The sequence below is a fragment of the Protobothrops mucrosquamatus genome, unplaced genomic scaffold (genome assembly GCF_001527695.2).
Source record: "Protobothrops mucrosquamatus isolate PMUCROS unplaced genomic scaffold, P.Mucros_1.0 scaffold181, whole genome shotgun sequence".
NCBI lineage: Eukaryota > Metazoa > Chordata > Lepidosauria > Squamata > Viperidae > Protobothrops > Protobothrops mucrosquamatus.
In genome coordinates, this window is record NW_015386540.1 from 2,988,802 (window position 1) to 3,002,156 (window position 13,355).

The 13,355-nt window shown below is 35.0% G+C and overlaps 1 protein-coding gene across 1 annotated transcript in view; it reads left to right on the forward strand.

Moving 5' to 3' along the window:
• The window catches only part of LOC107285489 (echinoderm microtubule-associated protein-like 6), a gene marked incomplete at its 3' end in the record, with an annotated part of 49,099 nt that overhangs the window by 4,164 nt on the left and 31,580 nt on the right, over positions 1–13,355 (forward strand). Inside the window, exons 2-6 of the mRNA XM_015813676.1 lie at positions 925–1,084; positions 2,682–2,780; positions 4,585–4,653; positions 9,843–10,028; positions 11,908–12,043. Coding sequence (XP_015669162.1) covers positions 925–1,084; positions 2,682–2,780; positions 4,585–4,653; positions 9,843–10,028; positions 11,908–12,043 — 650 coding nt within the window. The remainder of the gene's footprint in view (positions 1–924; positions 1,085–2,681; positions 2,781–4,584; positions 4,654–9,842; positions 10,029–11,907; positions 12,044–13,355) is intronic.

The following is a 13,355-nucleotide window of genomic DNA, read 5'->3' on the forward strand; positions in this document are numbered from 1 at the left end:
CCCCTGCGGAACTCCACAGGTGAGTTGCCTCGCGGTCGACCTCTGCCCCCCTGCCAACACCGACTGCGACCGGTCGGAGAGGTAGGAGGAGAACCACTGCCAAACAGTGCCTCCTAACCCCAACCCCCCCAGCCGATGCAGTAGGATACCATGGTCGATGGTATCGAACGCCGCTGAGAGATCTAACAGGACCAGGATACTCAACCCCTGAGATATTGGAACACTGCTATCATGTCCCCCCTCGGCCTTCTCTTCATTAAACTAGACATATCCAATTCCAGCAGCCTTTCCTTATATGCTTTAGCCTCCAGTCCCCTAATCATCTTTGTTGCTCTTCTCTGTACTCTTTCTAGAGTCTTTTTCTTTTTCTTTCTTGTGCAGCACAACAAACCAAGTATATACAGTATAATCTGTAACCTTGCTTTGTTCAGGGCCCTTCTGCAATTCTTCGGCAAGAAGCAAATGATCCTTTAGTTAACACAATTACATATAGTTTGTTGCATTTATCTGCAATCACTTTGGTTCCTCATGTTGAGTGGACATTTTCCCCACATCAGTACACAGGTAGTCCTCAACTTAACAACAGTTTGTTTAATGACCTTTCAAAGTTACAACAGCATTGAAAAAAGTGACTTATGACCATCACTTCTAGCTATTCTCTGGAATTCTGCATTCAATTGGGTGTATCTTTCTCTTTCTCCCTTGCCTTTCGCTTCCCTTCTTTACAGTAATCTTTTGCAAATGAAATATCAGTTGGAACACATACATTAAAAGGCATAAAAAATGCTTTGCATGCATATGAACAGAAAATGAGTTTATATAGTAGCAGAATAATTGTAAAAGCATCACTGAACATCTGTACATTAATATATGCACTCTGTAATAACCAAAATTGTGATAACAAACTCTTGAACTCTATTCCAGCCTAGCTTTGCATCCTGATAAAACACTTGTTGCTACAGGACAAGTTGGCAAGGACCCTTATATCTGCATCTGGGATTCCTACAATATACAGGCTGTCTCTGTCTTAAAAGATGCACATACCCATGGAGTTGCATGCTTGGCTTTTGATTCAGATGGTCAGGTGTGTATCTATTGAATTTATATTTTTGTTGTATTTAATGCTCTACTAGAGTGGAACCAAAATATCAATTTTCCTGTTGTTGTTTTTTGGAACATTCTCCTCTTATAAAATGAGAGTGTGACAATTTTCTGCTAATCCTTTGGGAAGAGAAATATTTATAAAATGTTTGTGTTACAGCGTACTTAAACTTATGCAGTAGCAACAAGATAACCTAAAATAATCTACATTTAAATTTATTTTCCTGATAAGAGGGGTTAAGAACATAAAAAGAAGCTTGTAATACAGATTAGATGTAAAATACGAAGAAGAATTTATCTTTTCCAATACACTATTAGAACGAGATTAGTGTAAGGCTTAACCAAATGGTATAATCATGTGATTCACTTGATGTCACATTTCAGAAATAAAACACATTTCAGAAATAAAGCAATCAGATTCCAATCCCACCAAAATAATCAGTCGGGATCAGGCACAAAGAAAGAACCAATCAGAGATCAGCCCTCACCAACCTACACAAATAGGAAACCAGTTCATCTAAAGACCAATAAAAACAGGAACCCAATCAGTCCTTCCTTAGCTGCCACTTTATCTTTAAATATGCAAGTAAAATTTTAGGAACTTTGCTGTCTAGCCCAGTGGTAGTCAACCTTGGCTCTTTTATGACTCGTGGATTTCAACTCCCAGAATTCCTGAGCCAGCATGGCTGGCTCAGGAATTCTGGGAGTTGAAGTCCACGAGTCATAAAAGAGCCAAGGTTGACTGCCCCTGGGCTAGCCTATGGTCACTAAACCCTGAAGCTCAACATTGCCCAGCTGTGAAATACTACACCAGTAAAACATTTTAAAATTTCACCTGTATTAATTTTGTATCAGTGGTTGGTGACATTTTCAACATTCTAAAAGTATCAGCACTGAATACTTGGTGAAAATTCGACCTGACAGTGGTAGCAGGGAAAAAGCAGCAATATATTCTAGAATCTAGAGCATTGAAAATAGTTCCTGCGGTCAGTTCATTTTAAGTGCCTCTGTCTCACAGCTGAAAGTAATGTAAGAGAGAGAGAGAGAGAGACTGCTCTTTGAAGCCCTGATTCTAGCTAGTTAGATCAATGGTTTGATTCAGCTAAAGAATCTTCTACCAGAAATAAAAAATAGTTTCCCGAGAGGTAGGTGACATATTCAACTGCCCATTTTTTGAAAAAGAGAAATTATCTTTCTGCATGAGAGAACCAGTTGTCTCTTTTTGGTTCACAAAGTTGTGGTAAAGATTGCATATCCAGATTCTGTTTGCTTCGGTGGATGACTTATTTTAAGGCATTTACCTTTTATATTGCCATGTGTATCTAAAATATGAAATTAACAAAAGGAAGATGCTATAGATTGTTCTGAAACACATTAAATTCAACTTACAAACTTGTTTGGGAGGAAGGAGTATTTGACTATGTTGAATGGTGAAACCTATACTGCATTTGAATCTTTTAGCATTCTCTATACAACCCTTTCAGCATCCCTTTTCAACCCCTTTATGCATTGATGTATTGTAGAAAGTTACTCCTGAACTCATCTTCATTTAAAAACTGTTATGTATTATTTTTCCTAAGCGTTTATCTTCAGTGGGATTGGATGCCAAAAACACAGTCTGCATTTGGGATTGGAAGAAAGGAAAACTACTGGCATCAGCTACTGGCCACTCAGATAGGGTAATCAGCTAATGAATTTGCCATGTATTTCTCTTGTAATGTATGAGTGTGCCTTTTGTTTGTATTAGGAATGCAAATTAGCTTGTAAAATTCTTTATGGGAAATGGTATTATTTCATATAATGGAGGGGTAATTTAACAGCTAGGATTTTTGTCTGGATTATATCACTGACAACCAAATATAATTTGGGAGTGATTTGTTGCTGCCGCTTCTGTTGTTTTACTGAAAACAGTTGGCTAGGCTACTAATTTGATTGTAAAAGATTAATGTCCCATCCTATCTTAGTTTGATTCACTTTTTGGTTTCATACATTTTACTTCCAAGTTGTTACCAGCCTATTGAAGAAAAATATGGTATATGATATGAATATATGGATTCCACCTTCTCTTTTTTGCTCCATGGAGTTAAAGAAACTTGGAATTTTGTGGTCAAGTGAATAGAATAGGGAAAGTTAAACTTCCCCCTCTGAGCACCTCTTCTTTGACCTTGTAGCTGTTTGAACTGAACAGTGATCACAACAATAATGAAATAGCGGTGAAAAATTTTACTCATGCAGTATAGCTATTCCATAAATGGTGATTAAACAATTGTACATTTTCAGAGGTGTTTGTTGTCATATCCAACGTACCAGGCTTCCTTTACATAAAGTGTCACTTAGAACAGAAAGAGAAAACTTGAGAGCCAGTTTGGTGTAGCTGTGAAGGCAAAAGACTAGAAACCAGGGGCCTGAATTCTATTCCTACCTTGGGTACAAAGCCAGTTGGGTAACCTTGGGCCACTTGCTTTCTCTCAGCCCAGCCACTTCTGAAACACTTTGCCAAGGACTTGGGTAGGCAGTGAGAATCAGACACAATTGAATGGAAATAAAAACACATTGTGAGAGTTCAATATTTAATATCACACATGGTTTCATGCATTAATGTGTGAGGTTTATGAGGGTGTGATTTCAAAAATCTTACCAGTTTTGGACCACTTGAGAGTTTTAACCTATTTTTTATTGCATCTGTGCTATTGCAAAAAGGGCATAATATTATCTCTGTTTGAAAATATTTACTGATTGATAATTTCTCTGAAAGTCAGCTTGTCCATTACTATTGGTTTCTTCCTGTATATAATGCTGAAGGAGTTCTTTGCAAAAATTCCTTTCATGAGACTCCCATTATGTCAGCGGCTTTTTGGTTTTCTGTGGTGATTATTTTAGGAAATTAAAATGGAATTTTGAAGCAGTCCCCATTAACTGTTTGATAATGTTACAGGCTAAAGTTGCACCCAGTTCTGAATGATTCTGCTATCAATTTAAATTATGCAGAGCACAAATAATTGTATAATTTTCTAGGTGGATCAATTAAATAGTAATAGGTATGTGAGAAAAATAGTGTAAAATCAGTTTTTTCAAGATGATATCTATATAGCAAGGATGTGCTTTATCTAATAAATACAATCTTTTATAACAATACTGTTTATTTTAAATCTCATCTAGTTCTTTTAGGTCTGTACTATTTGGTATTTATTAATATTTTCATTTTTTTCTTATAATTGTTAACATTCCTATTATATATATGTAAATACTGTAAATTAAAGGCAAACATATATAATGAACCTTGTAAGGTGTTTGTTTTGCTGACTGTTTTTCAAATGCATTTGTCTTCTATAAAAAAAATTACGAGCTATGATGTAACTATTAACAGTCTTGATAATAGAGATATAGAACTTTGTTGAAATTGTATGAAAGAAATAGACATTTCTAGGATTTAATGCACTTCATTTTTAATTTAGTGTAGCAGTTTTGAATGTGTTTTGACAGATTTTTGATATTTCCTGGGATCCATTTCAACCTAACCGAGTGGCTAGCTGTGGAGTGAAACATATCAAGGTAACATAACATATCAAGGTAAATTGGTTTTGATGCTTTGCATTATCAGTGGAGAAAAATGTTATATTTACCTGACACATTTTCCCTTACTAACTTCTTTTAAGTTATAATTATTACATCGCCAATGCAAGGTAATAGACAAATTCTTAACACATAGAGTTACTGTTGAGAGGAATAAGTTATCAAGATAAGTAGAAGGGACACATGGTGAGAGTTTCAAATATGTGTAGCCTCCCCCCCCCCATGTTTTTAATCAAAATAGATTTATTTAGAACAGGGGAAAACAAGTAAAAGTTGCTGAAATACAGTACAAGCTAACTATGCTATTGGGAATTATAATGTGGTGTCAACCTACAAACTCCTTATTTAGAAAAAAGTTTTCCTAAATTAGACTCTTAAATGTAATATGCACATTAAAAAAAACCCCAAAAGTTCCATATCTTATTTGAATTCGTGTTTACTTCTTTCATCTTGTATTTCATGATCATAATATTTCAGTTACTAACAGACTGTGATTATTCTATTATAACTGGATTATATTTTTTCTGTCCAGATATTTCTAACTTTTACTTTGCCTTGTGTGCAGACTATAGATGAGGGCTTGTTATAAACTATCGATAGATTTCATTTTCTTTCAGGATACATCATCTTTTTGACAAGCCCTCATCTCTAGTTTTGACACATGTCATGTCATTTTAGCTGAATGCAAAGATGCAACAAATGTGATATCATTTAAGCATGTGTGAATTCTGCTACTAATCTAACCACTATGATTTTTTTTGTTAATCAAATTGTAACTTGTTAACAAATTGTGATTGAAAAAAATGGTAGAGTTTATGTGAATCAAGTCATTAACTGCAAATTGTTACTGTATTCTAACTCAGAATTAATTTTTATCCTAATTTATTGAATTGTTCTGTACTCACCTGATTACAGAAAAAAGAGATGAACAGTTAAAAAAATCACATCATTCATGTGGTTAATGGGTATTTACAGACATTTTCATAGATTTTTATGTTCACTCTTAATCATTGAAATATTTTAATAAACTTCAAAGCATAGATATTGATGTAGTATATGATTCATTTATTGCTAGTTGCTAGATTGGTTACTGCAAAATTTTGGATACCTAAAGCCTTATATCTTTTTCTGAATTAATGACATTTTAAAATAAGGAAAATTGCCTTGATTAAATAATTAGTTCTGTAACTAACCCTAAATATAACAAAATAAATGTTATTTTACTAATGAATATTTAATATGCATATTAAAAATAAAATGCACATACATATTCATGTAGACTGATAAAGAGATATAATATCTTAAACAGGTATAAATAGATGATGAGATCATAAGAGGACAATTTATAAAGACATGCCCCATATATTTATATCTAAATGTCTTTTTCCATTTGATTTTATTCTTTGTATACTTTCCTTTTTAAATTAAATTATTTTCAAATTAAATAAAATTTAAATTAAAAACGCCTGTTTAATTTTGGCATTTTTTTTATTTAGTTAAAAATATCCAAAATGTCCCATATACAAAATATATAAATAAATCTGTCAGTTGGCTCTTCACCAAACAGCTTTTTTTCAGTTCTGAAGATATTTAGCTCCAGATCAATGACATGATTTTTTAAAAAGTTCAATAAATTTGCTAGTATCTAACACTTTATATATGTTTGTGCGTGTGCCTAGTAGTTGTCACTTGTAAAATTTTCCATACCAAAGACACCAAGCCTTTTTCTATATTGAAAAAAATGCCTGTTTTTCTGTTGGGAAAGACTTTGTTCTTTAGATTGGGGAAGAAATTTGTTTCCTCTTCTTTTATTCAGTGTAGGCTACTCTTAATAAATAGTAAGTAGATGGCCAAATATATTGAATAAATGAAATCAATAATAAAATGATGTTCAAGGTAGCTTTCATTGTAAGATTTGCAAAAAAGCTGTAGAAAAGAAAGCAATCAAGGTCAGAGAACACTCCACATTTGCAAAATATCCGAATCAGAAAAATACAACAAAAAGCTAGCAAATCAGAGCCAAAGTTTAGCACAATTTAAAAGACCTGGTTTTCTTTAATAATGAAATAATTAAAAGCAAAGCTAACAAAAGAAGACATTGTTGGAAAATCAATTGTTGCATGCATTATCTTATTGCATCTTCTCATCTTATTGACTACCAGGATTAGCAGATATTAAAGCAGTGTTTCTCAAACTGGGCAACTTTAAAATGTGTGGACTTCAGTCCACAGAATTCCTCAGCCAGTCCACACATCTTAAAATTGCCCAGTTTGAGGAACAGTGATTTAAAGTTAGGGTAGTTATTTCCTTGTTGGCTTTCCCTTGTTTGATATTAATTTGTTATATTTGTCATTGCTAAGCCTAGTATTCCCAAGGTGGTTGTCACTTCCAGTTCATGCTCCTCAATCCCATAGCTTGTCTCCCTATTTTACAGTAGCAGAAAGAATGCAATGGAAGAGTTTAGCAGATTACATGGCTTTGTAATCCTTTACTTAAAATACAGCCAGATCATATGCTTTTCTAATCCAATTTTCTAATAAATAATCTTTTTTTAAATGTAAACATCTATCTCCAGAAATCTTTCTTTGTACTGCTGTACTATTATTTCTGATGTATGCATATTCTGCTGTTTAAAGCTATTCCCACATCAGGTTAAACCTCAGAGTGAAATTTAAAAGTATGAATAATTTTGTGTGTGTGAGAGAGAGAGAGGGAGAGGGAGAATGTGAGTGTGTGCTGGTAGGTCTTCAAAAGAGGCAGATTGGTTTAGACAGGATGGCTAATTGTGATCCAGGTGTAGATTCAGTTGAATTATACAAACTACAGAAAATGGGTCAGTTTGAGTGAAGATGCTGGTGCTTGATATATTTGGAATGAATAGAATTCTCCAAAAAAGAACAGAATGGGATATATACCTCTAACTAAAAGTTCCAAAGGTGCTTTTTCAAAAGGCACCTGGATTTTGTTTTTCCTTTAAGACATTTTCCTTCTCATCCTTAAACAGAGAGGACGGCTGATTTGAAAGAGGGGTCAAAGAGGCCATCTACATTAAGACTGAACAGCTCTCTCTTATCTTCTATTTACAACACAATCCTTTCAGCAGCTCCAAGAAGGTTCCACACCCATTTGCATTATTCAGGTGACCCTGAGGGCACAGATAAACCTCTAGGTAGCCTCAAAGACTTTCAGAAAGAGTGCTAATGACCAAATGACTGCAAGGAATATAAATCCTTTCATCGTCCGCCATTCATTCAGAACTGAAGAAGCTTCTTGGATGAGAAGTGAAATGTCTTCAAGGAAAAACAAAGTCCAGTTGCCTTTTGAAAAAACACTAGCAAATCAAAGATCCCAGTCTGTTCCCTTTGTGCTGAAGCCCCCCCCCCCACAAAAAAATTTCAACCTCAAATTACTATTCCACTGAGACTGAAGTTAGTGGAACAAATTGTACAAGGGGCTAGGAAGACATTCCAGGACCATTAAGGTACAATGGAACCACATGTGTTTTCACTGTAATTGGAAATCTCTGATGAAAGCAGAAGGATGGTCTATACAATTATGGGAAATTGTCCAATAAACTTGGTGTTTTAGGCACCCCATGTGGAGGAGGAATTTTGATTGAAAATTAAACATGATCTTCAACTGTAAAGGGAAAGGCCTTGATTTCCACAATGCTGGATGAAGTCCTGGCAAGAGCCGGATAATCCTTGATTTTATAGAATGCTGGATGCCTCTGGAATGGGGGAGAGCTGGGAAGCATGTAGCTACAGGCATGGGTGGTAAATGCAGATGGGCTGAAACTGCAACATCTCAGTTATTGATACAAACACATTTAATATAACATGGAAGGGTATTGGTCCAGAGTGGCATTTGTCTTTTATTTTAACATCCAATTGCAAATGATGAATAGAGGAGAGGAGGTGCTTTTCATTTAATAACTGAAATGGAATGTTCCAAAATATCTCTTATGAATTGTGTATTTCTGTCAGAAAGGAGATTAGGCAAGTCATGATTTCCTAAATTTTGTTGAATAAACAGATCAGTTGCCTCAGAAGTAGAGGGGAAGCCATGACTAAAATGAAATGAATCACCATAGGGGGAAAAAGTAAATTACAACCTGAATGTCAATTACAGTAGATCTTTGACATGTGATAGGACAGTTATATAGTCCACGAAAAATATATCCCAAGGTTACTTGGGAAACAAGAATGTGTATGGGGGCGAGGTAATTCAATTCACTTGGTGGTGGGTGACTTGATGACAACTGGTAAGGCAAAAAAGTAGATAAGGCAAAATTTTCTAGATGCGAAAGGGAAGTGGGAGGAGGGCTTTAAGGTTGTGGTCAGGTTAGGATGTTCTGTGGATTGGTCAATTCACAAAGTTGGCCCTATCAAGATTTAAGCTTAGCTACATTATGCCTGCTATTGGAGGTATAGACAGATCATCTCCAAAGAGGTTACATCTATGTGTTAGATAGACAGTGTTTGCAGACTTTTGTGTGGAAAAGGTCTATATGTTGTTTATAGTGCATTATGCTGGCCTCAAAGTACCTTATATATGGTTTCTATAAAGTGCTGAGTATAGGGAATAATCAAGAATTTGTAATCCTTTGCCTCCTGATCTGGGAGTGATTCTCATTAAAGGACCCATACTGCAGATTTTATTACAAATAAAGAATTTATTAAAATACATTGATCCTTTCAGGCATTGTGGATTGCAGTTGGAAAGACTTCATTCAGTACTAGGATCACAGGAGGAATAAGAGATTACTAATATCCTTCTGTAAATTTCGACTTGCACTGGTTATTTGTAAAAACAAATTATTTTTATTATTATTTAAGTTAATACTTAATTATCTTGATTTATTTCCTTTTCTTGTTTGTCATTATTTTAAAAGCAATAAAAATGTTTCACGTCAACATTTTTATCATATGATTTTATGTTAGCATCATGTATTCTGAGTATTTGTTCTACTCACTTTAAATCCTTTTGAATCTTTTGATAATGTAAACCATCCTGATAATTCATTTAAGGAGTTAAATGTAAATACCATAAACCACATAAACAGGGACCTGAACTAAGTAAACTGCTAGAGGGTTTTCATACATCTTAAAGATATGATTCAAACACATATTGCAAATGCTGAAGGTACTCTGTTTGTCATTTTGTAGTTTTGGACACTGTGCGGAAATGCCTTGACTGCCAAAAGAGGAATATTTGGCAAAACAGGAGACTTGCAAACTATCCTTTGTTTGTCTTGTGCAAAAGATGATGTTACATTCTCTGGTGCTTTAAATGGAGACGTCTATGTCTGGAAAGGGCTCACCTTAGTACGCACAATCCAAGGAGCTCATGGTGTAAGTTACCACTTATATGCTACTGTACAAAAAGTAGGTTATTAACAGGTATGTTTCCTATTTTACTTTAGGACACTTAACCAGTTCTCAAATGATTTATATGCTGATTGGTTACTGGACTCGCCTAAAGTATGAGTTGGACAGCTATATAAATTTGTTTGGTATATAAATAATAACTAAATAAACTGCACCATACTTGCAGAAGCAATTTTTGTTATTGATTTTGCTGTTCTCAGTAACATCTTGGCAGGCATAAAAATATTCTGCAAGGACAAAAATAACTCATCACATTTTAATTCATTTGATTCAAGGGTATGTTCTACCATAACAATTTTATGAACAGAAAAATAGTCTTGTACTGTAATGTGGCAATAGCAAGGAATCTTAAATTCTAGTGAAGCATGCCAGGATATGTGATTTAGTTAGTGTTATTGTTTGGAGAAAATTGAGCTTGTGAGTTTCATTAAAACATAATTTAATATGAGAAATATTTCAGGTAACATGAATAAGTATGGAACACAATACTCATTATCACTAATCTGTCTATCATATAAGCTATGTCTCTGCAACAATACTTGAATCAATTAATTTCATGGTTACATTATTTAAAGGTGCAATGCCATGAATACAAGTAATTATTTAACTCACTTAACTACAGTAATTGGGTCCTGCAATTCTGTTGCTAAGTGATGCAGTTATAAAGTAGAAAATCCTGTGTCTTTACAATGGCAACTCCAGTGCTGTTGTTAGGTGAATCCCACATGGTTGCAGCATCCCACGATCACATGATCGCCATTTGCGATCTTGTCTTGCTTCCCCATTGACTTTGCTTGTTGAAGCCGGCTGTGAAAGTCATAAATGGTGATCATCTGACTGCAGGATGCTGTGACCGTTGTAGTTGTAAGCCAGTTTCCAGTTGTAAGCCTGAATTGTGATCACATGACTACAGGGTCACTGTGAAGGGCATAAGTTGTGAAGAAATAGTTGTGAGTCACTAAATCAGTGGTGTTGAAAGAGGACTACCCATAGTGTGCCATGAGCATTTCTTATTCTAACATTTGTAATAGGAAATGATCAAAATAGAACTTTATGATTAACAAATATTTATTGCTTGTTCCAAAGATAAATCTTTTTCTATGCTGATGAAATGAATTCAATATTGCCTTGATTATCTTGGCAATTATTTTGTTTCTTCAGTTAGTTTACTGTGTTTAGGGTTCAGTCAGTCATTTATGCAAGGAGCATCATAACTGCTTTAATCGTTCTTGTAAGCTTATCCATTTAATTTGTTCAACATATATACACTATTGATAAACTCTATAATATGCTTGTATCTTTATGTTAATTGTATCTAAATATCTAAACCAAGGTCGGTTTTATCTTTACACAAGGTTAGGATGTGTGTGTCTGTGTCTGTGTCTGTGTCTGTGTGGTGTGTGTATGCGTATATATGTCATGAAAACTGTTGCAACTGACTTAGATCTTAGCAATGACAAATAGAAATATGAAGTACATGCATCATAGAAATAGGCTGATCAAGAAAAGCGTGCTAGAGTAGTAGATATGAACTCAAATTATAGAATTGTCACACAGTGTTATTATTTTAATATGATTCAGCAGCGCACAAATGACTATATGCCTAATCTGGTTTTGCTGCCTAATATCTCTTGGCAAGGAAAAACATATTTCTAATAGGCTGGTTTTGCTTTGTTTGTTTGTGTATGATGGAATGACTAAATCATCTGATTATATAAATGTTTGGAATCTCATAGGAAAAAACATTGTGATGTAATTCTGTTTGACAAGCAGTACATTTTAACACTTTGCAAACAGCAGTGTCCTATGAAAAAAAATTAAACCCAATTGTTTTATTGTGCAGGCTGGAATTTTTAGTATGTATGGATGTGAGGAAGGTTTTGCAACTGGTGGGAGAGATGGCTGCATTCGACTGTGGGATATTGATTTCAAGCCAATAACTAAAATTGATCTCAGGGAGACTGAGCAAGGATATAAAGGTAATAGTACTTTTATTAAGGTTTTGCTCTTAATTTGTACAAATATTTTATTTGTAAATTGTTTGGTATAAAATAGGTATTCTAGAAAAATGTTTTTATACTTGCAGAATGTTTACTATGATCATAAGGAATTAGTAGAACCAATGCATGTTTTGGAGTAGCTGAAACCAGTTCATTGAAGTGCAGTTCACAATACTTGTAGAGATTGGCTGACAGAAGGGCACATCACAGGGTCGGTGATATAAGGGACCAGGACTTTTTTTCTCATAGAACGCCCAGAACGGAGTTCCGGCACCTTTTTTGGATGGAACCTTGTAGGGTAGGCAAGGCAAGTTGTATGACGTGTGTGAGTTCCGGCACCTTTTTTTTTTTTTTTAGAAAAAAAGCACTGTAAGGGATCTTGTCCCTCCTGACAGTGGCCTTAGGCCACATCTTGTTCCTGCCTTGGCACAACTTCTGACTATGTGTTACATAGTACTTCCTGATACTATCATTCAATTTCCTGGCGAAAGGGAAAGCTTTAATATCCAATGTCGTTTTGGTCTCAAGACTCTTTTGCCAGCAAGGATGGAGTTGAGGGGAACCCTTTGGGTCAATATAAAAGGGAGAAAAAATGACATTGCCATAGGTGTATACTATAGGCCACCCAAACAAACAGAGGAAATAGATGAACTTTTTGCTAGTCAGCTAACTAAGGTATGTAGGAAGCACATCACCATAGTAATGGGGGACTTTAATTACCCTGACATCAACTGGGAGACAAACTCTGCACCAAGTGGAAGATCAAACAGATTCCTGACAAACCTAGCAGACAACTTTGTCTCCCAAAAGGTAGAGAAGTGAACTAGGAGATAGATAGATAGATAGATAGATAGATAGATAGATAGATAGATAGATAGATAGATAGATAGATAGATAGATAGATAGATAGATAGATAGATAGAAGGTGTTGAAGCCACAGGAACCTTGGGAGGTAGTGATCATGCAATATTGGAATTCAACATTATGGAAGCACAAGCAATAGAACATAGTCAAACTAGAGTCTTGGACTTCAAGAGAGCTAATTTCAATAAACTTAGAGAGGGCTTGGGAAAGATTCCATGGATGAGAATCGTCCAGGGGAAAACAACACAAGAAGCTTGGGAAATTTTGAAAAGCAAGATAATAGAAGCCCAGTCTACCTCAATACCAACAAAGAGGAAAAATAACAGCTCTCAAAAGAAACCAGCATGGCTGCATAAAGAACTCTCTGACAAATTGAAAGATAAAAAGGACAAGTATAGAAAGTGGAAAGAGGGGCACATAACTAAAT